This window comes from Rana temporaria, chromosome 4 (genome assembly GCF_905171775.1).
Source record: "Rana temporaria chromosome 4, aRanTem1.1, whole genome shotgun sequence".
NCBI lineage: Eukaryota > Metazoa > Chordata > Amphibia > Anura > Ranidae > Rana > Rana temporaria.
In genome coordinates, this window is record NC_053492.1 from 15,360,507 (window position 1) to 15,387,786 (window position 27,280).

The 27,280-nt window shown below is 45.9% G+C and overlaps 1 protein-coding gene across 1 annotated transcript in view; it reads right to left on the bottom strand.

Annotated features, from left to right (window-relative positions):
* Positions 1–4,707: 4,707 nt before the first annotated feature.
* The window catches only part of LOC120935976 (WAP four-disulfide core domain protein 3-like), a 114,415-nt gene continuing 91,842 nt past the window's right edge, over positions 4,708–27,280 (bottom strand). The window contains exons 5-7 of the mRNA XM_040348029.1: positions 25,297–25,443; positions 8,792–8,941; positions 4,708–4,870 (exon numbers count right to left, since the gene is read on the bottom strand). Coding sequence (XP_040203963.1) covers positions 4,866–4,870; positions 8,792–8,941; positions 25,297–25,443 — 302 coding nt within the window. The 3' untranslated portion in view covers positions 4,708–4,865. The remainder of the gene's footprint in view (positions 4,871–8,791; positions 8,942–25,296; positions 25,444–27,280) is intronic.

Consider the following 27,280-nt stretch of genomic DNA (forward strand, 5'->3'; position numbering starts at 1 on the left):
TACAAAAGTGGGGCTGCATTTATATTCAAAAGTGGGACTGCATTTATATACAAAAGTGGGGCTGCATTTATATACAAAAGTGGGGCTGCATTCATATACAAAAGTGGGGCTGCATTTATATTCAAAAGTGGGGCTGCATTTATATACAAAAGTGGGGCTGCATTCATATACAAAAGTGGGGCTGCATTTATATACAAAAGTGGGACTACATTCATATACAAAAGTATTAATGACACACATCGGGAGAGGAGATACCTGGTGTGTGTGATCGAGGCAATGCCATGGTGAGTGCCATGCACAGTGGGGCTTATTCATATACAAAAGTGGGGCTTTTGCAACAGGCTGGGCAGCTGGCACAGGAACAGGCTGGGAAGCTGGAACAACAGGCTGGGCAGCTGGCACTGGAACAACAGCCTGGGCAGCTGGCACTGGAACAACAGGCTGGCATACAGGAACTTCAGGCGGAGGCACTGGCCGGATAGCAGGTAGAGGTTTGGCAGAATCAGGCTGGTTATCAAGTTCAGCTGGCATGCAAGCAGACTGGAGCTGGTTGGTTGGTGTGGAGACAGGTTGGGTTACTGGCAGGATCGTTTTGGTTGGGAAAAACTTTCGTTCTTTCTTTTGCTTAGCCACTGAAGCTCTGTATGTAAGGGGTGCAGTAGACTGGAAAGGAGGATTGGAATATGGCAGAAGAGGTAACAGTAGCTGGAGGAAGTTTTTGTGGGTTTGTAGGCAGCTGAGAAGAGACAGGTGGGTTGAATGCAGGCATGGGCGTAGGAACCGGGGGGGACGGGGGGGACGAATCCCCCCCAGGAAATAATGCGGGGGGGACAGGTATTGTAAAATCCCCCCCAGGTTTAAAGGACTTTTTCTGAACTCCGTTACTGTTATTGTCACCACCATTTTGCGGCAGATGGCGCCCTGGGATTGGGCGAATGTGATCAGGTGCTCCAGCGTGGTTGGCCAGTCCTTGAACGCGGGCGGCGCATGCGCGAAGGCAGCCCGCGCATCTGTAAGCCGCCGCCGTCTTCTCCTCCACCCTTCCTCTCTGACCGGACCTGGAAATGCTCAGAGCCTTCATCTGGGATCGGGAAGTGGAACAACTCGATGGACAACAAAAAGTGAGTCACGAGTGAGCCTGTGAGGGAGGCAGAGCAACCACCGGTCAGCAGCAGCAGCAGTTAGTTAGGGAGAGGATAGTATAGACAGCGAGACCGTTACATGCCAAAAGTCCCCTCCCCTCAGGAATCAGATTAATGGATTTACTGAGCTTCATGATAGTATTCCTCACGGCTTTCAGCATCATGTAAGGGGTTAAATTTTGAATCCTGCTAGGTATTTGGCATGTCGAATTCCCTGAGGGATACATCATATAGCAGGATTATTTAACCCCTTGGGGTTAATCCTGCTATATAATGCATCCCTCAGGGAATTCGACATGCCAAATACCTAGCAGGATTCATAATTTAACCCCTTACATGATGCTGAAAGCCCTGAGGAATACTATCATGAAGCTCAGTAAATCCATTAATTTGATTCCTAAGGGGGGGCTTTTGGCATGTAACGGTCTCTGTCAGTACTATCTGTGCATTAACACGTGGCGTGACTCTCCTAGCGGCTGATAACCCCCACTAGCGGCTGATAAAGGGTTAATACCACCCGCAATTCGCCACTGCAGAGGCGCATTGCGGGTGGTATTACCGCGGTTTCCCATTGTTTTAAATGGGAAGGAGCGGTACACATACCGCTCCAAAGATGCTGCTTGCAGGAGATTTTTTTCTCTCCTGCCAGCGCATCGCCTCAGTGTGAAAGCCCTCGGGCTTTCACATTGAGAAGGCTGGGCAGGAGTTTTTCAGGCGGTATAGCAGCGCTATTTTTAGCGCTGTACCGCCTGAAAAACTCCTCAGTGTGAAAGAGGCCTTACTGCTGCTGACCAGCGGTTGCTCTGCCTCCCTCACAGGCTTACATGCTGAAAGCCCTGAGGGATAACATCCTGAAAATCAGTAAATTATTAATCCGGTTCCTGAGGATTAATAATTGCACCTATTGACATTCATTTATTTATTCATTTAGCGCTGTACTTCATTTTACATATTTCAGTGTATGTGTCAGGTAGGTGTCGGGGGTCAGTGTATGTGTCAGGTAGGTGTCGGGGGTCAGTGTAGGTGGCGAGTAAAAATGCTGCCCCCCCCAGATTTGTAAGGGTTCCTACACCCATGAATGCAGGATAGGTACAGGGAGCAGAGACTGGATGTTGGTATCTGGTGGGAAGCAGTGTATACTGAGCTGCAACTGGGGTTGCCATGGGTAATGGGAGAAAAGACTCTTGGACAGGTAGGTGTCCGATGGTAGAAGTGGTTTGCTGTGGGTTGGCTGGGATTGATTGTAACATATCAGACCATGCAGAGAGTATTGGCTGGACAAAGAATAAATCACATGCTGCCTGTCTGACAAGGGTCTGTACTGAGTAAATACATTCCAAAAGTTTTTGCCGGGAACAAACTGAATAGTGCTCACAAAAGCATGAGGGATCATCCTCTAGCAACCACACCAGAGATTCCACCTGATCAGCACTGAAAGGGGGAGAAAAATCATCACATGTCCCTGGAACTAGTATCGGTATCGGGACAACCCTAGTTTTAAGTGAAAATATAATTTATTAAGGATAGTGAAATAATATGAAAATAACAACCTCCAATAAACACTCCAACCAACACCAACACAATCCGATCAAACTGCACTGTAGTCAGATGCCTTAGTCACACTTGTTAACCTTGCTTGCTGGCAATGGTGCGGTGGTGGTGGCACTGACTGTATCTTTGTTGTATCGCTGTTCTTCGTTCCTCCTCGGCGGCGCTGGCTCCGCCTCCTCTTGTAGCTTGAACGGCCTCTCTCCTCGGGCTCGGCTCCTCCCATGCTCCTCCTCCCATCCCCTCCCGCATACGGCCGTGACTCCTGAGATAGGTCACGTCGCTGGGAGGGGAGCAGGGCCGCTCTAAACATAGGAGGAGCCGGAGGGAAGTGGCAGCCGCAGCGTGATGGACGCCGGTTATTGGCTGACGGCGCCGCCGATGCCGGGTACGTGCAGATACGTGCAGCCAGGTAAATGAATACTGAATCGGAATCACCCAGACCTCTATGCACCGCTCACCTCTATGCACCGCTCGATGTAAAAAAAAAAAAAAGTATTCTATTTTGGTATCGGGAGTATTTGCGCGAGTACGAGTACTAGCGCAAATACTCGGTATCGGTCCCGATACCGATACTAGTATCGGTATCGGGACAACCCTAGTTTTAAGTGAAAATATAATTTATTAAGGATAGTGAAATAATATGAAAATAACAACCTCTAATAAACACTCCAACCAACACCAACAGAAACCACAAATAATAACAGTAATAGACCAATATGTACAAGTAGTAGGGACAAACCGGAATCACAACAGGGCCAGGCCAGGATCGTCAACGGGAGGTCAGCAGCTGAGGAAAGGGAGCACAAACAGGACAAGGAGGGGATGGATGGATCACAGGGGGAACAGGTATAGGTACAGAGCACAGGGTACAGGATCACAGGATTCCAGGTTCAGGTACAGGTTTCAGGTTCAGGGCGCATAGAAAGATATCAAGGCAAGGTCTAGTTGTCACTGCCAGGTATTTATACACATCTCCTGCAATCAGGCTCAGGTGACGCCTGATCGCAGGAGATGTCGGCCCCACACTGCCAGGAACTCCCCGCTGGTGGACGCCAGTACTGCAGCCCACAGATCACATAATACCACCAGGGGAGACACCTGGTGGTGGACCACAATACTTCATGCCAAATATCAGGCAGCATCACCGGCGGGAGGAACCTTTCCTGACACCGCAATTGACATGTCTGTCCTGGGTCCCGGGCACCTTCATTCCGGGACAATACAATGTCCCGGAATGAAATAGAGGACACAGCCACCCTGCTGCCTGGCATCTTGCAACCGGTGACAATTTACTCTCAGACAGTGAGACCGGGAGCGAGGCCTGCGCCTAGTGCAGCACTGCTGTCCCCACCCACCTCGGCACCTCCTCCTTCTCCGGGACCCAGCGGCAAGCAGCAGGGACTGGTGTGATCTTCACTCTCCAGATAGTGACGCCACTCCTTTACTTCTATGCACGTGGCTCATGCAGAGGGAGTGACAGCAGCACTGCATCTGGTGGCAGGCTATGGGAGGCAAGCGGAACTGCATCTGGTGGCAAGTGGCACATTAACCTGACAATTAACCCGCCTCCAAATTCCCCATCAACCCCGAGACTACATTTTCCCCCTGCATCCCTCATCTTTTTTGTGGGGAAGGTGAGAGTGTCCCTTAATGGCATTTTGGAAACGTGGTCACTCTAGGACGCATCACCCACACTCAGCCTGCGCAAGGGCGACACCAGGGGCGCAGCTTTTCGATGAAATACACCAGTTTTGACATTCTCGCTTTTCTCCATCATGTGCCCTCTTCATATGGCGCCCATGGCACTTGCCATATATATGTGCCATACCCTAGATACACCACTGCTGGGGTATGTTCCTGACACTCGTTGCGACTGAGGAAGCCACCAGCTGCGAAATGTCTCCAGCATTACAGAACAACACCAGTTACATGCGACTAACTACTATTAGTTATACCATAACCTGGATTCATGAGAACCTTAAAACGTATAGAAACCACACAAATCATCATGGTGTAGATTGGGATGATCATTTATTAGTCATTGACATTAGTCATTAGTTATTTATTAGTCATTATTAGTCATTGACAGGGTGATGTCCCCACGGGAGAGAAGAACTAAGGCCGTTCTCATCATCTGGAAGACCTTGTGACTCGTCCCGTCCTGCTGTGACTTCACTCTGGATGAGGAGACAATGAAGGCAGGCATGAGCAATATAATCCAAACACATTACCAGTCAATATGTCATATAGAAGTGTTATTATTACATGGAAAATGGACACATGGGATTTCCAATGTGGGTACACACGGCTGGGTTGAATGATTTTTTTTATACATTATGGACTGTTGCCCCATGCTATTAGATGGGAATGGTTCCCAAACTGGATACATTAATTGCAAGATATCAGATAGCAGGCTGAGAGTTCTGGCTATAGCTGCAGAGACAGCAATCTTTCCTATCTAATAGAATGCAGTAACAGCCCTGAAGAAGGGGAAGTCCTTTCCCCCGAAACACGTTGGCTTGATGTACATGATGCAAATTTCAATCTCTCCATCTCCTGTCTGATAAATGTTTATAAACAATGCTACTTTGTATCTTTCTATCTCCCATCTAATCAAAGTTTATAAACAATATTACTTTGTATCTTTCTATCTCCCATCTAATTAAAGTTTATAAACAATGTTACTTTGTATCTCTCTATGGGCCAGTTCACACAAATTTGTATGCATTCCAGTGTGTTTTTGTTGCATTTTTGATGCAGTCCGGTACATCTCTTCCCCCTTTTTTTTCTTAAACCTAAATAAGGACAGGTGTGTTCCAGTGCATTTTTGGTTTGTTTATGTGAATTCCGGTGCGTTCCAGCATGTTTTTTAAACGTTTTACATCGTTCCAGAGCAGAAAAAATGCAGCATGTTCCACTTTTTTTTTCTGGAACTGGAATGCACTAGAACTGCATGCACTGGTGTGAACTTTGCCATTGAAAACCATATAACCTACTTTCCATGTGTTTTGATGCAGAAAGAAAAACCGCACTGGGCTGCATGTGGTGTGAACTTGAATTTCCTGTCTAAAAAATATTCAGAAATATGTTGCTTTCTATCTCTCCATCTTACATCTGAACAATGTTTATAAACACCGTGTCATATGTCCTTTTTTTGACAGCTTCTAAAGCTGTTGTATTTACACAGGAACTCCCTGCTGTCATTTTGACCAGGCCCAAAAACGCACCTTCTCACGTCGTTGATGGAATTCATCTCCACATATACCCTAAACATCAAACACCTTTTGGTGCTTGGGGATTTCAACCTCTGGGCCAACTCCTCGCTGGACCCCGTAGCCGACGCCTGCATCGACCATCTGGAAGGATTAGGTCTGCAGCAACTAATACAAGGCCCTACTCATGCCTCAGGCCATAAGCTCGATCTCATTTTCAAACAAGATTTGGAAATTGACGTCCTGGAAAATGAGCCGCAACTACGGACCGATCACCATGCCATTAAATTCACAATCACCAAAAGCGCCAGCCCAAAAAAAACGACAAAACCGGTGACAACTCACTGGACTAGATCTCAGAAGAAGCTCCACTCGGAAATCTCTAAAAAAACAAAACACTAGGGAACAAAATAAAAACAACCCAACAAAAACAAACAGCCACAGAAACACTTGACGCCATCAACAAGGCGCTACTACAGTCAGCTGACTTAGTAGCACCAAAACGCAAAACTTGCATCCGGAAAAACAACTCCAGCTGGTTTAATGACCAGCTGACGTTGCTAAAGCAAGAGCGTAGAAGAGCAGAAGCTCCGTGGAAAAGGTGCTCTTCAGATAAAAACCACACCATTTACAAGATAATAACAAAGAAATATCACGAAGAAATCTTCACGGTCCAAAAAAATTATTTCTCCAACATCGTCGCAAATGCCCTTAACCGTCCCCGAGAACTCTTCAAGCTGGTCACTCAGACTATGAATCCTGCTTGTTTAGAGGCCCCCAATTCTGATTCACAAGAATTTTGCAACGAATTATCGGATTATTTCATTAATAAAATTGAAAAAATCTGTGAAAGTATTCAGCAAAATGGAACCGTCACCAACTCCCCCCCAAATCACAAACCTAATACCCACATAAACCCGCCGCAATCACCAAAATTCACTCTAAAAACCATTTCCATCGATTCCACTAAAAATATCATCGGGACTCTGCGTAACAGCACAGCACCCAATGATATCATCCCCACTAAACTGCTGAAAGAAAGTACCGATATACTGGCACCAGCTATCACGCAGCTCATAAACCAATCATTCATGGTGCCCACCTTGCTGAAACAAGGTACAATAAAACCAATTCTAAAAAAACCTACCCTCGACCCCAAAGACCCAAACAACCGGAGGCCTATAACAGGTCTAAATGTTTTCTCCAAGGTAATGGAGAAAGTAGTTGTACAACAGCTGCAACTGCATTGAGACACCCATAAATTACTCGACCCGTTACAATCAGGCTTCCGTCCGGGTCACGGCACAGAAACGGCGCTGCTCAAAATTTTGGGATGACGCTCTAGAGGCCGCAGATGAAGGAGAATCTTGTCTCCTGATACTGCTGGACCTAAGCGCGGCTTTTGACACTGTAGACCACGGACTACTACTGGCTAGGCTAGCTGAAGTAGCCGGAGTCACTGAAGGTGTTTTACCCTGGTTCTTCTCCTTCTTGGAAAAAAAATCACAAATAGTGAAACTGGGGTCTTTCACTTCTGAAAAACGTACGGAGTCCCTCAGGGATCTCCCTTATCGCCCGTATTGTTTAATATCTATCTTCGCCCTCTCTTTGAAATCATCAGTAACCAGAAGTTACTTTACCACTCCTATGCGGACGACACACAACTGTATTTCCGCATCTGCAACAAAAAGGATCATTCTCTTGGACTAGAGAAATGCCTTACTCTAATAGATAACTGGATGACAAACAGTTATCTCAAACTCAATGGTCCAAAAACAGAACTTCTTCTGTTTCACGCTAACCGGAAAAATCACCCCTTGTCAACATGGACTCCCCCACCCATTCTGGGCAAAACTATCTCCCCTAGCACCAAAGTCAAAAGTCTCGGAGTCATTTTCGATACCTACATGACAATGGATGCACAAATAGGGTCAGTAGTCAGCGGATCCCACCATCTGCTGCGCCTACTACGCAGACTCACGCCCTTTATCCCGAAAGAGGACATTGCAGTCGTGGTGGGAACAATCATCAATTCCAGACTCGACTACGCAAATGCCCTCTATCTAGGACTCCCCAAATACCAAATCACTCGTCTGCAAGTCGTTCAAAATACGGCCACTCGACTAGTGACTGGAAAAAAACATGGGAATTAATCTCACCTTCACTGAGATCCCTTCATTGGTTGCCAGTAAAAGACAGAATCACTTTCAAGGCGCTCTGCCTAATGCATAAAAGTGTATTCAAGGAAACGCCCCCCAATATCTATGCGAAAAAATAAAAGCCCATAACCCCAATCGCATTCTGCGATCCACCAATCAAAACCTCCTCCAGATACCCAAAGCCAGATACAAGTCCAAAGGAGATCGAAGATTTGCAGTCCAGGGACCTCGCCTGTGGAATGCACTACCAACCACCATCCGACTGGAGTCGGACCACTTGGCCTTCAGGAGAAAGATTAAAACCCATCTCTTCTGAGGTCAAGGGGATCCTTACCCATGAAATGGATACAGCGCCCAGAGGGGATTCAGTTCGCATGTGTTGCGCTTTACAAGTTTCCCACTCACACTCACTCACTCATTAGTGACACATGAGATGGGGGAACAGCAGCAAGGAAGGACGGGATGTACTACACACACCCTGTTTACTCCCAGTGTGTACCACTGGATGGACACTTTTACAGAGCTGCTGAAAGCTGGACGAAAGCTCTGCAAATGCTTTGTAAAAACTTGCTGTACACATTGTTCTTATACACGCTGCACTGGGAGAAGGAAAGGGAGGATCACATTATTGGGACCTAGGGGCAATACTGACAGTTCCACCCTCACATTTGGATGAGATCTGGTCTGTACCGGGCCACTTAATATCTGATCACATTCATTCACTTACTGTTGGGTTCCTGGCATTCAAAAGAACAACCGATGTTACAGCACTTCTTTGTCCCGGAACATTCCGAGTCTCCGTGACAGTTCTTCAAAATGGGGAGCCTACATGCTACAAGGGTATTAACCACGGGACAGGTGCCCGGTTTCACCACCACTGCAGGAAAAAACACATTTATCATTATTATTATTTTACAGGTAGTTCTATTTACCTAGCACTTTACAGATACATCAGTCCCTGCCCTCCAGGATATAACAAAGCAATAACTGTCTATACGGAGAATGAGTCTTTACAACCACTTTAACCAGTTCCCGACCCGCTCATGTACATTTACGTCAGCAGAATGGCACGGACAGGCACATCAACGTACCTGTACGTGCCCTGCTTGACGTGGGTCGGGGGTCCAATCGGGACCCCCCCCGTTACATGCCGCGGGTCGGTAATCTTCACGAGCGATCCGGGATGAGGGGGCGGTGGTTCGTTTTTGTCCGCCCCCTCCGGATCACTCCCCAGCCAATGCGCTTCCTCCCCCGCCCTCCTCCGCCTGCATTGTAAACACAGGCAGAGGAGGAAGTGATGTCACCGCTCCTCCCGCCGGTATATTCGTCCGGCGGAGGAGCGGAGACATCACACAGTGAGTACACAAGCACTACACTGACACCTGTACACATAGGCATACAATCCCCCCCCGGTCACCCCCCCCCCCCCCAGCCCCCCCTGTCACACTGTCACTAAATAGCAGTGATCATTTACTGATCACTGCATTTAGTGTCAGTGTGACAGGCAGTTAGTGTCAGGCAGTTAGTGTTAGGTCCAGGATAGCCCCCTACCCCCCCCAATAAAGGTTTTAACCCCTTGATCACCCCCTAGTTAACCCTTTCACCCCCCTTTTGCCAGCGTCACTAAGCGATCGTTTTTCTGATCGCTGTATTAGTGTCGCTCGTGCCACTAGGTAGCTAGTTTTTTTTTGAGGTTCGCCGCCATGTTTTTATAGCGTTAGAAAATTTATGGGGGTACCTAACGCTATAAAAACATGGCGGCGAACCTAAAAAAAACTAGCTACCTAGCGTCACGAGCGACACTAATACAGCGATCAGAAAAACGATCGCTTAGTGACGCTGGCAAAAGGGGGGTGAAAGGGTTAACTAGGGGGTGATCAAGGGGTTAAAACCTTTATTGGGGGGGGGGGTAGGGGGCTACCCTGGACCTAACACTTTTAACCCCTTGATCACCCCCTAGTTAACCCTTTCACCCCCCTTTTGCCAGCGTCACTAAGCGATCGTTTTTCTGATCGCTGTATTAGTGTCGCTGGTGCCGCTAGGTAGCTAGTTATTTTTTGAGGTTTGCCCGCCAGGTTTTTATAGCGTTAGGTTCCCCATAACATTTTCTAATAAAGGTTTTAACCCCTGATTGCCCCTATTGTTAACCCTTTTACCCCCTATTGCCAGCGTCACTAAGCGATCGTTTTTCTGATGGCTGTATTAGTGCCGCTAGGTAGCTAGTTATTTTTTGAGGTTCGCACGCTAGGTTTTTATAGCGTTAGGTACCCCCATACATTTTCTAATAAAGGTTTTAACCCCTGATTGCCCCTAGAGTTAACCCTTTTACCCCCTATTACCAGCGTCACTAAGCGATCGTTTTTCTGATCGCTGTATTAGTGCCGCTAGGTAGCTAGTTATTTTTTGAGGTTCGCCCGCTAGGTTTTTATAGCGTTAGGTACCCCCATACATTTTCTAATAAAGGTTTTAATCCCTGATTGCCCCTAGAGTTAACCCTTTTACCCCCTATTACCAGCGTCACTAAGCGATCATTTTTCTGATCGCTGTATTAGTGTCGCTGGTGCCGCTAGGTAGCTAGTTAGTGCCAGTAACGCTTACACCCACGCGCAAAGCATACTCCCCCCATATGTGGAATTACACCCCAAAATACATTCTGCTGCTTCTCCTGAGTACGGGGATACCACATGTGTGAGACTTTTTGGGAGCCTAGCCACGTACGGGACCCCAAAAACCAATCACCGCCTTCAGGCTTTCTAAGGGTGTAAATTTTTGATTTCACTCCTCACTACCTATCACAGTTTCGAAGGCCATAAAATGCCAAAATAGCACAAAAACCCCCCAAATGACCCCATTTTGGAAAGTAGACACCCCAAGCTATTTTCTGAGAGGGATGTCGAGTCCATGGAATATTTTATATTTTGACACAAGTTGCGGGAATATGATAAACTGATTTTTTTTTGCACAAAGTTGTCACTAAATGATATATTGCTCACACATGCCATGGTTATATGTGGAATTGCACCCCAAAATACATTCTACTGCTTCTCCTGAGTACGGGGATACCACATGTGTGGGACTTTTTGGGAGCCTAGCCGCGTACAGGGCCCCGAAAAGCCTTCAAGATTTCTAAGGGCATACATTTTTGATTTCACTCCTCACTACCTATCATAGTTTTGAAGGCCATAAAATGCCAAGATGGCACACAACCCCCCCAAATGACCCCATTTTGGAAAGAAGACACCCCAAGCTATTTGCTGAGAGGCATGTTGAGTCCATGGAATATTTAATGTTTTTGCCCCAAGTGATTGAATATTGACCAAAAAAAATAAAAATTACAAAACGTTGTCACTAAATTATATATTTCTCACACATGCCATGGTTATATGTGGAATTGCACCCCAAAATACATTCTGCTGCTTCTCCTGAGTACGGAGATACCACATGTGTGGGACTTTTTGGGAGCCTAGCCAAGTACGGGACCCCAAAAACTAATCACCGCCTTCAAGATTTGTGTGAGTGAAATCAAAAATTTATGTCCTTAGAAATCTTGAAGGTGATGATTGGTTTTCGGGGTCCCGTACGCGGCTAGGCTCCCAAAGAGTCCCACACATGTGGTATCCCCGTACTCAGGAGAAGCAGCAGAATGTATTTTGGGGTGTAATTCCACATATGCCCATGGCATGTGTGAGCAATATATCATTTAGTGACAACGTTTTGTAATTTATTTTTTATTTATTTTTTTGGTCAATATTCAATCAGTTGGGGCAAACAAATTTAATATTCCATGGACTCAACATGCCTCTTAGCAAATAGCTTGGGGTGTCTTCTTTCCAAAATGGGGTCATTTGGGGGGGTTGTGTGCCATCTTGGCATCGTATGGCCTTCAAAACTATGATAGGTAGTGAGGAGTGAAATCAAAAATGTATGCCCTTAGAAATCTTGAAGGTGGTGATTGGTTTTCGGGGCCCCGTACGCGGCTAGGCTCCCAAAAAGTCCCACACATGTGGTATCCCTGTACTCAGGAGAAGCAGCAGAATGTATTTTGGGGTGCAATTCCACATATAACCATGGCATGTGTGAGAAATATATCATTTAGTGACAACTTTGTGCAAAAAAAAAATCAGTTTGTCATATTCCCGCAACTTATGTCAAAATATAAAATATTCCATGGACTCGACATGCCTCTCAGCAAATAGCTTGGGGTGTCTACTTTCCAAAATGGGGTCATTTGGGGGGGCTTTGTGCTATTTTGGCATTTTATGGCCTTCGAAACTGTGATAGGTAGTGAGGAGTGAAATCAAAAATTTGCGCCCTTAGAAATGCTGAAGGCGGTGCTTGGTTTTGGGGTCCCGTACGTGGCTAGGCTCCCAAAAAGTCCCACACATGTGGTATCCCCATACTCAGAAGAAGCAGCAAAATGTATTTTGGGGTGCAATTCCACATATAACCATGGCATGTGTGAGCAATATATCATTTAGTGACAACTTTTTGTAATTTTTATTTTATTTTTTTGTCATTATTCAATCACTTGGGACAAAAAAAAATATTCAATTGACTCAACATGCCTCTCAGCAGTTTCCTTGGGGTGTCTACTTTCCAAAATGGGGTCATTTGGGGGGGGTTTTGTACTGCCCTGCCATTTTAGCACCTCAAGTAATGAGATAGGCAGTCATAAAATAAAAATTGTGTAAATTCCAGAAAATGTACCCTAGTTTGTAGACGCTATAATTTTTGCGAAAACCAATAAATATACGCTTATTGCGATTTTTTTTACAAAAGACATGTGGCTGAATACATTTTGGCCTAAATGTTTGACTAAAATTTAGTTTATTCGATATTTTTTACTTTTTGTTATAAGAAAAATCATTTTTTTTCCAAATTTTCGGTCTTTTTCTGTTTATATTGCAAAAAAGAAAAATCGCATAGGCAATCAAATACCATCAAAAGAAAGCTCTATTTGTGGGAAGAAAAGGACGCAAATTTCGTTTCGGTACAACATTGCATGACCGCGCAATTACCAGTTAAAGCAGCGCAGTGACAAATTGTAAAAACACCTTGGGTCTTTAGACAGCGTATTGGTCCGGGGCTTAAGTGGTTAAACCGACCTAAAACTCACATTTCTTTGGACATCAGGTGCTCTTTCCTACTTTTCCAAGTCTACATGCGGAAATGACCGTAAGGCCGAATTGGAAAAGGTAGCAGCCCAAGCCCCAAGAGTGTTCACCGTCCACCATCCACCATGGGGCATAACCTACTGGAAAGGGATTTTTTCCTACTCACCCACACAATTTCCCATCCATTACCAGTGACTGATCCAGTCAGTTTAGCGCGGTCTCCAGAACAAACCAGTTACCTCTGTAGCTTGTGTCTCTGCTTCTCCCTTAAAGCCCCTCCACCAGTTTGTCTTTGCTCATCCCAAGACCATAGCAAGGGTGTTATCCACTCACAGTTTGACTCCTACAAACATGTCTTTATTCTACATTATGGAGAACCATTAAGGAAGGGTGACACCTTTATTTGGCTTTCTATTGGCCATGGTAGTTGGGTGAAAATGGCACATGTAAAGGGAGCCTAACACGGAACTTCACCCAAAAGGGGAAGTTCCGCTCTTCCTCCTCCTCCCCTCCTTTACATTTGGCACTTTTTTTGGGGGGGTGGGTACGGGCCCCCGATTTTGACAGGTATCCATTCCTCCACTTCTGGTGAGATCGCCCCAAAGATCTGAGATTAAGTTCAGCCCCATCTCCTTCTCCTACAGCCTGCTGGGACACATCACAGGTCACAGAAAACTGTGGGACTAATCACAAAGGGCAACGTGGCTCTCGCTTTTGCAGTTGGAAGCCGTCTGTGAAGCCGCAAGGCTTTACTGCCGGTTTCTCTAAGAGAAGATACCGGCGCCTGTACCCAAAGCCAATTGAAGAATCAGTTTGGATGAGCACAGTGCCGAATACAGGGGCAGGTTTTTTGGGGAGACTGGAGATCCTCTTTAACACCTTGCCGACCAGCCGCCATCGTTATACAGCGGCAGGTTGGCTCCTGTGCGCGAATTGCCGAAGCTCTACAGCGACCGCTTTAAGGGCAATAGGGGGTGTGCGTCGCCAAAGCCAATGCACGTGGCCGGCGGCTGCGATGCCCGCTGGTGACCCACAATCGCTCTTTAGAGAGCCAGAATGGGGATCTGTCAATGTAAACCATTCTGTCAGGGAAGTATAGAGAGATCTGCTGTTCCTAGTGATCAGGAACAGAGATCTTTCTCTACTCCCAGTCAGTCCCCTCCCCCCACAGTTGGAAACACCTCCCTAGGAAATACTTAAAGCGGAGTTCCACCCTAAAAATGAACTTTCTATTAACAGCTTGCCTTTAATGTAAAAAAAAAAATTTACTCACTTCTATCTGGCTTTTACTAGGCAAATTTCGTAATCTGCCTAGTTCCTGGTTCTAGGTGGTTCAACTTCCTGTCCTAAGACCCCCCATTGCCTCCTGGGAAATGATGACACTCCTTTCCCAGGAGTCTCTGGGCATTACTGTGCCTAAAAATGGCCCAGCATGCACCTCTCCTTGAAAACCAGGAAGAAAAAGGAACTGGGTTTCACATGCCCACACATATGATGGATACGGCCACAATATGAGCTGGATGATATGAGGCAAGTGATTACAATGAAAAGTAAAATATATTGTGTTTTTTCAAAATTGGCGCTCTTTTTTTGTTTGCGCAAAAAATAAAATCTGCAGAGGTGACCAAATGCCACCAAAAGAAAGCTCTATTTGTGGGGAAAAAAAATTACATCAATTTTGTTTTGGGTACAGCATCACACGACCGCCCAATTGTCAGTTAAAGAGACACAGTGCCGAATCGCAAAAACTGGCCCGGTCATTAAGGGGGTAAATCCTTCTGGGGCTGAAGTCGTTAAGGTTGCAAGGGTGTTATGAGTGCTTCTTTCTGAGGATGAACGGCAATGATCCCTACCTTTCCATGACATCCTTCCAATAACTTGGTTTACTTCCTGCCCTTGAAGAGGAAGGGAGGTATTTGGGTAATGGTTGTCAGTGTGGTAAGTGTGGATTCGCTACATATACCACACACTTACCCCTTCTCTGTCATTCTGAATAAAGAGGACTTTCAAACCATGTACACCTTTTCCTGTCATATAGCTGGATTCAGAGAGAGCGCCGCAACTTTAAGGCGGCGTAGCGTATCGTATTTACGCTACGCCGCCTTAAGTCAGAGAGGCAAGAACTGTATTCACAAAGTGCGTAGCGTAAATGTAGCCGGCGCAAGCGCGCCTAATTCAAATTAGGATGAGGGGGCGTGTTTTATGTTAATGGGGGGTGACCCGACGTGATTGCCATTTTTTACGAACGGCGCATGCGCCGTCCGTGTACATATCCCAGTGTGCTTTGCTCCAAAGTACGCCGCAAGGACGTATTAGTTTCGACGTGAACGTAAATTACGTCCAGCCCTATTCACGGACGACTTACGCAAATGACGTAAGATTTTCAAATTTCGACGCGGGAATGACGGCCATACTTAACATTGACTAGTCCAGCTATTTGATGGAATAACTTTACGCCTGAAAACGCCTTACGTAAACGGTGTATCTTTACTGCGACGGGCGCGCGTACGTTCGTGAATAGGCGTATCTAGTAATTTACATATTCTACGCCGAACTCAACGGAAGCGCCACCTAGCGGACAGCCTAAATATTGCACCCTAAGATACGACGGCGCAGGCTGTCGTATCTTAGCTAGGTTTAAGTGTATCTCAGTTTGAGAATACACTTAAACTTAGGACGGCGCAGATTCAGAGTTACGTCGGCGTATCTACTGATACGCCGGCGTAAATCTTTCTAAATCTAGCTAATAGTCTTGTTTAATCGTCTCCGGCAAACAACTTGTTAAAAAAAGTTGTATTTAATGATTAAAAGGATGTCTTTGGAGGCAGGAGGGGTGACTTTTAGACTCTGGTAAGTGGACGTCATGTCAGTCCTGCACCTCCTACCTTAGGCGCCTGTGTTTTTACAATGCCTTGCAAAAGTATTCACCCCCCTTGGCATTTTTCATGTTTTGTTGCCTCACAACCTGGAATTACCATGGATTGTTTGAGGATTTGCATCATTTAATTTACAGAACATGCCCACAACTTTCAAGATGTTTTTTTTTTTATTGTGAAGCAAACAACAAATAGGACCCAATAACAGAAAGTCAATGTGCATAACTATTCACCCCCCTAAAGTCAACACTTTGTAGAGCCACCTTTTGCGGCTATCACAGCTCCAAGTCGCTTTGGATAAGTCTCTATGAGCTTGCCACATCTCACCACTGGGATTTTTGCCTATTCCTCCTTGCAAAACTGCTCCAGCTCCTTCAAGTTGGATTTTTTTGCGCTTGTGAGCAGCAATCTTTAAGTCTGACCACAGATTTTCTATTGGATTGAGGTCTGGGCTTTGACTAGGCCATTCCAACACATTTACATGTTTTCCCTTAAACCAAGTGTTGCTTTAGCAGTGTGTTTGGGGTCATTGTCCTGCTGGAAGGTGAACCTCCATCCTAGCCTCAAATCACACACCGAGTGCTACAGGTTTTGCTCAAGAATATCCCTGTATTTAGCACCATCCATCTTTCCCTCAACTCTGGCCAGTTTCACAGTCCCGACTGCTGAAAAAGATCCCCACCACCATTCTTCACTGTGTGAATGGTGTTCTTTGGGTGATGTGATGTGTTGGGTTTACGCCAGACATAGGTAGGTCCCCCAGACAACAAACTTTGCACACTTGTAGAGGGGGAATGAGGCTACATATGTGCCAAGTTCCGGGTCCAGGAGACCTACGACCGGCCGGTACCAGGTCCCCAAAGTCACTAGAGAAATTACAGTTTAACATGGGAGTCTGTGTAAGGGGTGCCGGGATTGAAAAATCGGTGCTCCCCGACCGCAGGTCCCCTAGACAACAAACATTGCACACTTGTAGAGTTAGGCCCCGTACACACGAGAGGATCTATCCGCTGGAATTGATCCGCGGACCGGTTTCAGCGGATAGATCCCCTGGTGTGTACGATCCAGCGGATATTTATCCGCGGATATTTTTCGGGCCGATGGATTTCCAGCGGATCAAAATTTCTTAACATGCTAAGAAATCGATCCGCTGGAATCCAGTCCAACGGATTGATCCGCTGGTCTGTACAGACTCACCGGATCAATCCGTCCGAATCCATCCCTCGCATGCGTCGTAATGATTCGACGCATGCGTGGAAGTCCTTATATCACAGCGTCGCGCACGTCGCCGCGTCATCATCGCGGCGACGGCGTGACACGTCACCGCGGAGGGAATTCCGCGTGGATTTTGATCCTCTCGTGTGTACTAGGCCGAAGAGTGTGCCAAGTTTTGGGTCCAGTGGACCTACGGCCTGCCGGTACCGGGTCCCCAAAGTCCGGGAGATCAGGCACAAAAAGGTGACTTGAGTATAAGCCGAGGGGGGCATTTTCAGCACAAAAAAAAAAAGTGCTGAAAAAACATGGCTTATACTCGAGTATATACGGTAAGTCTCTTTATGAAATGTATTGATTGATGATCCAGTGTTGCTCTGATATGTATTCCGATGTTGACACAGCTTTGGATGTTTATTTGAAATCATTTATGATAAGAGGGGGAACCAATGCGCAAATCCACCTAATCAAGGATAATTCTAAACTAAAAGGAAGCTAAAATTAATAAATAGCAGCCACGACGAAAAGTGTTCTCACACTCAAGACAGATATGAATAATGGTAGGTGTAATGGCGCTAAAAACACTAAAAAAACTTAAAAGCAATAAATCTCATCACTAGACCCATAAATTAATAAAGAAAGTTTCGTGGTGAATCCTCCAATGGATGTGAATAAAATGTGTTCCACTCTGGGTTAATCCTGGAATACCATCCGACATCAACAAAAAATGTGGAGGGTATTGGTAGTGGTAGATAATAATACGTAACTAATGATAAGTGAACAGCTGTGCCAAACCACTGCACAATGTTGCATCAATACAATCAAAAGTGAATAATAGGTAGCTTAATGAACATAGATGATAGTGAAAAACAAATCCAGTATAATTAAAAACACCAAAGGCAATAGTCCATTAAAGTGCAGCGTGCAATGATTAAAGTGCAAAAAATTACAAAGTGATCCGAAATAATTTAAATGACATGCAAAAATGAGCATGAAAATGAAATCTATATGTGAAAAAATGTCCAGTGAAACAAACAATATTGAGATAGTAACAATGTCTCTAATAATCCACCACTTGAGGTTAAAGTAAAAACAAGGTGATATTGGTAAAGTGTCCCAGTGCATATATTAATGAAGAATAAACAATCATGAATGAATGTTCAGTGAAAAAATTGTGCTCCAAATCACAGATCCTTATATCCACAGCGTTCAGTGATCAATGCTGGATGTGCATGCATGCTTATACTTCCACCATCAGGCTTCCCAGAAGTGTCCGACAGACTAGGTGTTCCAGCCCCTTACCTCAGAGCGGCTTGTAATCAAGCCTAAATGGATATCTCACAGGCAGTCTGCTGTTCATCCAACCCCTCAATCCCACGACTCGGTCACAGATGATTGCAGTCTCTCAGAGGAAATATAAAGCAAGGGGAGCCTCCATAGTGTAGCAATATTAAAACATTTTATTTAAGAAACAAGTAGACACTCACATTTCAAGTAGTAAAAAGTCGGCGTGTACGATCTTTGTGTCCCCCGCTCTGCGGCCGCGAGCGGGTGACGTCACCAGCAGCTCCTCCACGTCCTCACGTGTATCGCAACTGTTTCACGTTGCTTACTCATTGATCCTATGAGTAAGCAACGTGAAACAGTTGCGATACGCGTGAGGACGTGGAGGAGCTGCTGGTGACGTCACCCGCTCGCGGCCGCAGAGCGGGGGACACAAAGATCGTACACGCCGACTTTTTACTACTTGAAATGTGAGTGTCTACTTGTTTCTTAAATAAAATGTTTTAATATTGCTACACTATGGAGGCTCCCCTTGCTTTATATTTCCTCTGAGAGACTGCAATCATCTGTGACCGAGTCGTGGGATTGAGGGGTTGGATGAACAGCAGACTGCCTGTGAGATATCCATTTAGGCTTGATTACAAGCCGCTCTGAGGTAAGGGGCTGGAACACCTAGTCTGTCGGACACTTCTGGGAAGCCTGATGGTGGAAGTATAAGCATGCATGCACATCCAGCATTGATCACTGAACGCTGTGGATATAAGGATCTGTGATTTGGAGCACAATTTTTTCACTGAACATTCATTCATGATTGTTTATTCTTCATTAATATATGCACTGGGACACTTTACCAATATCACCTTGTTTTTACTTTAACCTCAAGTGGTGGATTATTAGAGACATTGTTACTATCTCAATATTGTTTGTTTCACTGGACATTTTTTCACATATAGATTTCATTTTCATGCTCATTTTTGCATGTCATTTAAATTATTTCGGATCACTTTGTAATTTTTTGCACTTTAATCATTGCACGCTGCACTTTAATGGACTATTGCCTTTGGTGTTTTTAATTATACTGGATTTGTTTTTCACTATCATCTATGTTCATTAAGCTACCTATTATTCACTTTTGATTGTATTGATGCAACATTGTGCAGTGGTTTGGCACAGCTGTTCACTTATCATTAGTTACGTATTATTATCTACCACTACCAATACCCTCCACATTTTTTGTTGATGTCGGATGGTATTCCAGGATTAACCCAGAGTGGAACACATTTTATTCACATCCATTGGAGGATTCACCACGAAACTTTCTTTATTAATTTATGGGTCTAGTGATGAGATTTATTGCTTTTAAGTTTTTTTAGTGTTTTTAGCGCCATTACACCTACCATTATTCATATTTGAAATCATTGTTTTGCTCTTTTTCAGAATGTATCCATATTCTCTCCCCTAAAGCCCCTGAAGAAGGGACAAGTCTCCCGAAATGCGTCAGTCTAAAGAAGACAATTACTTCAACTGGAATCTATGTAGCTCATTGTGAGCGTAACATTTTATCCATATGTTGTACTGTACAATTTGCTAATGTGTTTGATATCACAAGCATGTATTTTTTTTTAATTACAGCTAAAAAACAGTGAAATATTTTTTGATATAATGTTTATCGTTAGTTCGCCTTTAAAGTCCCATGTGTCGGGGGGGGTACATTTTCCCTTTTGTTTTTTACTAAATATGTACAGATACTCCAGTCTCTGCTGTGGAACTCTGCAGCTCCTCCAGGGTTACCTTGGGTCTCTGTGCTGCCTCTCTGATTAATGCCCTCCTTGCCCAGTCCGTGAGTTTTGGTGTGCGGCCGTCTCTTGGCAGGTTTGCTGTTGTGCCATGTTCTTTCCATTTGGTGATGATAGATTTGATGGGGCTCCTAGGAATCATCAAAGATTTGAATATTTTTTTTATAACCCAACCCTGACTTGTACTTCTCAACAACAATGGCCCAGATTCAGCATAGTTTTGCGCTAAACTTACGGAGGCACAGGGCAACGATTTTGCCCTGCGCCCCCGCAAATTTGCGCCGCTGCCCTCGATTCATGAAGCAGTAGCTCCGTAACTTGCGAGGGCGTGCCGGCAAAATTGCCCAGCGTAAGCGCGCGCAATTTAAAAGATCCCACCGGGGGCGGGAATCATTTAAATTAGGCGCGCTCCCGCGCCGAGCGTAGAGCGCATGCTCCGTCGGGAAACATTCCCGACGTGCATTGCGGCAAATGACGTCGTAAGGACGTCATTTGCCTCAAAGTGAACGGCGTCCAGCGCCATTCACGAATCACTTACGCAAGCGCCGTGAAATTCAAATTTCACGGCGTGGGAACGGCGGCTATACTTTAGCATTGGCTGCCCCTACTATTAGAAGGGGCAGCCTTGCGCTAAAGTTGCCGTACGGAAACTCCGTACCTGGCTTGCGCAGGGCCCGCGCAAGTTTGTGAATCAGCGGTAGTATGCAATTTGCATACTACACGCTGATCACAATGGGAGCGCCCCCTAGCGGCCCACGCAAGAATGCAGCCTAAAATCTGCGTGGCATAAGAGCCTTATGCCGCGCAGATTTTAGCCTGCAGTCGGTGTAACGAGGTTCCTGAATCAGGAGCACTCGTTACACCGGAGCAAGTAAGCAATTGCGCCGTGTAACTTATGGTTACACAGGCGCTATTGCTTCTTGAATCTGGGCCACTGTCCCTTACTTGTTTGGAGAGTTCCTTGGTCTTCATGGAAGTGTTTGGTTAGTGGTGCCTCTTGCTTAGGTGTTGCAGCCTCTGGGGCCTTTCAAAAAGGTGTGTCTATGTAATGACAGATCATGTGACACTTAGATTACACACAGGTGGACATCATTTCACTAATTATGTGACTTCTGAAGGTAATTGGTGGCACCAGAGCTTTTTATGGGCTTCATAACAAAGGGGGTGAATACATACGCACATGCCAGTTTTTTATTTCTGAAGAATAGTTTTATGTATATATTTTTCTAATTTTACTTCACCAATTTAGACTATTGTGTTCTGATCCATCACATATAATTCAGATTAAAAAAACATTGAACTAAAGGCTGTAATGTAACAAAATAGGTAAAAAGCCAAGGGGGGTGAATACTTTTGCAAGGCACTGTATACTCACAGCCGGAGAGGCAGCACTTCTGTTTGCCTTTACAATCCTGGTCAGTGTTGGATTGATGATGCTCCTTGGTTATCTCCTTCTGAGAGCAGGGGACGATGGGTGTTGGAAATCTGGGACACGATAACAGCAATGTGTAGGGTCATCTTATCTGTTTTCTTATTCCCCTTTCACACTAGTGGTCTGATTGAGTCCGCCTGTCCATTTTGCGGGTGGACCCGATATGGCCCTCCATTCTCCTCTATGGAGTGTCGGGTGTAAATGGACATGTGTCTGTTTACACCCACCCAGTGGCGTAGCGTGGGGGGTGCGAGGGGGAGCTAGGCCCCGGGCGCAACATTTGGGGGGGTCGCAATCCCACGCCAGTATGTGTCACCGGCGCTACATTAGCCTAATTTTAAGTTGCGTCCGCCATGTATAGTCTCAGGCCAGCCCCTGGCGCCCCGTGATTGGGTCAAATGGTCACGTGCGGCGGGCGGGGCTGGCCTATCCTCAATCGCGGGGAGCGGGGCTGGTCTACGATGCGAGCTGTGTAAGCGACTGTACGCTCGTTGTCTTCGCCGCCTCCTCCGCCTACCCAGGCTCTACGGAATGGATCATGGATGAACATGTTCCCGTCGGACGGCCTGGGCGTGCAGTGTGACCGGCGGCGCAGAAGCAGAGTAGGAAGAAAAAAAGGTGAGAGACTCGTCTCCCTCGTGATTTTTGCTGCTGACCCGGGGGGAGTAGGTATTGGTCTGGGGAGAGGGAGGGAGCAACCGGAAAGTCTGTGTGCCCAGCATTTTACTTTAGGAGGCATTGGTGGACTACAAGGCCCAGCATTTTACTTTAGGAGGCATTGGTGGCCTACAAGCCCCAGCATTTTACTATAGGAGGCATTGGTGGACTACAAGGCCCAGCTGCTGGGCCTTGTAGTCCACCAATGCCTCCTATAGTAAAATGCTGGGCCTTGTAGTCCACCAATGCCTCCTATAGTAAAATGCTGGGCCTTGTAGTCCACCAATGCCTCCTATAGTAAAATGCACCAATGCTGTAGTGTCAGTGCATATTGTGTAGTGGTCTGTGGGTAGTTTATTGTGTAGCGGTCAGTGTGTGTATTGTGTAGCGGTCAGTGTGAGTATTGTGTAGTGGTCTGTGGGTAGTGTATTGTGTAGTGGTCTGTGGGTAGTGTATTGTGTAGTGGTCTGTGGGTAGTGTATTGTGTAGTGTTCAGTGTCTATTGTGTAGCGGTCTGTGGGTAGTTTATTGTGTAGTGGTCAGTGTGTATTTTGTAGCAGTCTGTGGGTAGTTTATTGTGTAGTGGTCAGTGTGTATTGTGTAGTGGTCTGTGGGTAGTTTGTGTAGCGGTCAGTGTGTAGTGGTCTGTGGGTAATGTATTGTGTAGTGGTCAGTGTGTATTGTGTAGCGGTCTGTGGTCAGTGTGTATTGTGTAGCGGTCTGTGGGTAGTGTATTGTGTAGTGGTCAGTGTGTATTGTGTAGTGGTCTGTGGGTAGTATATTCTGTAGGGGTCAGTGTGTATTGTGTAGCGGTCAGTGTGTAGTGGTCTGTGGGTAGTGTATTGTGTAGTGGTCAGTGTGTATTGTGTAGCGGTCTGTGGTCAGTGTGTATTGTGTAGCGGTCAGTGTGTATTGTGTAGCGGTCTGTGGGTAGTGTATTGTGTAGTAGTCAGTATAGGAATAAGGTAGGTTAGTGGGTAGTGTAGTAATCCGTGTGTAGTGGTCAGTATAGGAATCGGGTAGGTCAGTGTGTAGTGTAGTGGCTGATGTAGGAATCAGGTGGGTTAGTGTAAGGGTCAGTATAGGAATAAGATAGGTCAGTGTATAGTGTAGTGGTCAGTGTAGAGGTTAGTGTAGTGGTCAGTATAGGAATCAGGTAGATTAGTGGTCAGGTAGGTCAGTGTAGAGGTTAGTGTAGTAGTCAGTGTAGGAATCAGGTAGGTCAGTACTATTGTAGGAAGGGAAGGGACTCGGGGAGTGCAAAAAGTTAGGGGGGGCGCAAATTACTTACCTTGCCCCAGGTGCTGACAACCCACGCTACGCCACTGCACCCACCTACATCTAATCTGCTAAAAATGAATGTATGGGGATCTGTTACCCTCCATCTGGGAGGATCAGATGACAGTCGGGGGTCGTTTACATCCAATTGCCCATAGAGGAGAGCAGCCTGTGTCTGTGTCTACTCTGCATACGCGGAGCGGACACGGACCAGCTATCCGCCTGCTCAGAGGAGGATCAGCAGACAGATCCCCCCACTGAGCAAGTGGACTCCTGATGGAGTACACCCCATGTGAAATAAGATGTCCCAAAAATGTATGCTGTCATCCCATCTGATCAATGTTTATAAACAATGTTATTTTGTATCTCTCTATCTCCTGTCTGAAAAATATTCAGAAATATGTTGCTTTCTACCTCTCTATCTTACATCTGAACAATGTTTATAAACACAGTGACAGATGTCCTTTTTTTTAGCTTCTAAAGCTGCTGTATTTACACAGGAACTCCCTGCTGTCATTTTGACAGCCATTGGTGGGACATGAGATGGGGGGAACAGCAGCGAGGAAGAAGGACGGGATGTACTACACACACCCTGTTTACTCCCAGTGTGTACCACTGGATGGACACTTTTACAGAGCTGCTGAAAGCTGGACGAAAGCTCTGCAAATGCTTTGTAAAAACTTGCTGTACATATTGGCCCAGATTCAGCATAACTTGCGCTATATTTGCGCGGGCACAGGGCAACGATTTTGCCCTGCGCCCACGCAAATATTTTGCACTGCCCTCGATTCACGGAGCAGTAGCTCCGTAAATTGCAAGGGCGCGCCGGCAAACTTGCCCGGCGTAAGCGCGCGCAATTTAAATGAACCCGCCGGGGGCGGGAATCATTTAAATTAGGCGCGCTCCTGCACCGAGCGTAGAGCGCATGCTCCGTCGGGAAACTTTCCCGACGTGCATTGCAGCAAATGACGTCGCAAGGACGTCATTTGTTTCTAAGTGAACGTGAATGGCGTCCAGCGCCATTCACGTTTCACTTACGCAAACGCCGTGAAATTCAAATTTCACGGCGCGGGAAGGCCGGCTATGCTTTAGCATTGGCTGCCCCTACTATTAGAAGGGGCAGCCTTGCGCTAAAGTAGCCGTACGGAAACTCCGTACCTGGCTTGCGCGGGGCCCGCGCAAGCTTGTGAATCAGTGGTAGTATGCAATTTGCATACTACTCGCTGATACACAATGGGAGCGCCCCCTAGCGGCCCCCGCAAGAATGCAGCCTAAAATCTGCGAGGCATAAGAGCCTTATGCCGCGCAGATTTTAGGATGCAGCCGGTGTAACAAGGTTCCTGAATCAGGAGCACTCGTTACACCGGAGCAAGTCAGCAATTGCGCCGTGTAACCTATGGTTACACGGGCGCAATTGCTTTCTGAATCTGGGCCACTGTTCTTATACACGCTGCACTGGGAGAAGGAAAGGGAGGATCACATTATTGGCTCCTAGGGGCAATACTGACAGTTCCACCCTCACATTTGGATGAGATCTGGTCTGTACCGGGCCACTTAATATCTGATCACAGTCATCCACTTACCTGGTTCCTGGCATTCAAAAGAACAGCCGATGTTACAGCACTTCTTTGTCCCGGAACATTCCGAGTCTCCGAGACAGTTCTTGGAGATGGGGAGCCTACATGCTACAAGGGTATTAACCACGGGACAGGTGCCCGGTTTCACCACCACTGCAGGAAAAAAACACATTTATCATTATTATTATTATTTTTACAGGTAGTTGTATTTATCTAGCGCTTTACAGATACATTGTACATTCACATCAGTCCCTGCCCTCCAGGATATAACAATCCAATAACTGTCTATACTGAGAATGAAGCCTCGTACACACGCACGGTTTTCTCTACAAGAATTCTGCTGGGAGAGCTTTTTGCCGAGAAAACCGTGCATGTCTTTATTTTGGTGACACTTCCAGATCAGAAAAAAAAGCCATAACTCTTTAACTACTTCACTACCGGGCCAATTCTGACATTTCTTTCCTGCTTGTGAAAATTAGGGATGAGCCGAGCGACCGACCTTTGGCGCGAACATTTAGAACCCCATTGACGTCAATGGGACTCGAACGTTCTAATTCAAAAGTGCTCATTTTAAAGCCTAATATGCAAGTTATTGTCATGTATCAATGGAAAAAAAAGTTTAAAAAAACGGTTGTTTTTTTCTGGAGCAGTGATTTTAATGACGCTTAAAGTGAAAAAAAAATAAAAATAAAGGAAAAATTCCTTTAAATATCGTACCTGCTGGGTGTCTATAGTATGCCTGTGAGGTGGCACGTGTTTAGAACTGTCCCTGCACAAAATGAAATTACTATAAGAAAAAAGTCATTTAAAACTGCTTGCGGCTTTAATGCAATGTCTGGTCCCTGCAATATGGATGAAAATCATTGAGAAAAATAGCACAGACAGTATAGACACCACGTAGCTTTAAGTGCACACTGCAGAAGAAAATGGCAGTACACACACCACGAAGCTATAGGTGCACACTGCAGAGGACACGGGCAGTACACACACCACGTAGCTTTAGGTGCACACTGCAGAGGACACAGGCAGTACACACCACGTAGCTTTAGGTGCACACTGCAGAGGACACAGGCAGTACACACCACGTAGCTTTAGGTGCACACTGCAGAGGACACGGGCAGTACACACCAAGTAGCTTTAGGTGCAAACTACAGAGGACACAGGCAGTACACACACTACGTAGCTTTAGGTGCACACTGCAGAGGACACAGGCAGTACACACACCACGTGAGAATACTGCAGCTAGCACAATCACCCGCCTGCCAGTAAATTAGGAAGGGCTGATCTAGCTAAACTTTACAGTGTATAAATATATATACACCTGGGATGCATATACATCCTCTACACACTGTGGCCCGGATTCAGATACGAAATACGACGGCGTATCTCCTGATACGCCGTCGTATCTCTGAGTGCGGGCCGTCGTATCTATGCGCCTGATTCAGAGAATCAGTTACGCATAGATTTGCCTAAGATCCTACTGGCGTAAGTGTCTTACACCGTCGTATCTTAGGCTGCATATTTACGCTGGCCGCTAGGTGGCGCTTCCGTATAGTTACGCGAGGAATATGCTAATGAGGTATTTACGCCGATTCAGAAACGTACATCCCGCCGGCGCATTTTTTTACGTCGCTTACGTTAGGCTTTTTCTGGCGTATAGTTACTCCTGCTATATGAGGCGTAGCTAATGTTAAGTACGGCCGTCGTTCCCGCGCCGAGTTTTGAAAATGTTATATCGTTTGCGTAAGTCGTTCGTGAATAGGGCTGGACGTCATTTACGTTCACGTCGAATCCAATATGTCTTTGCGGCGTACTTTGGCACAATGCACACTGGGATATTTCACGGACGGCGCATGCGCCTTTTAAAAAAAAAACGTCAAAAAGGCAGGGTCATCTGAAATTTAAATAAAACACGCCCACAACATCCCCATTTGAATTAGGTGGGCTTACGCCGCCACACATACGTTACGCCGCCGTAACTAAGGGTACA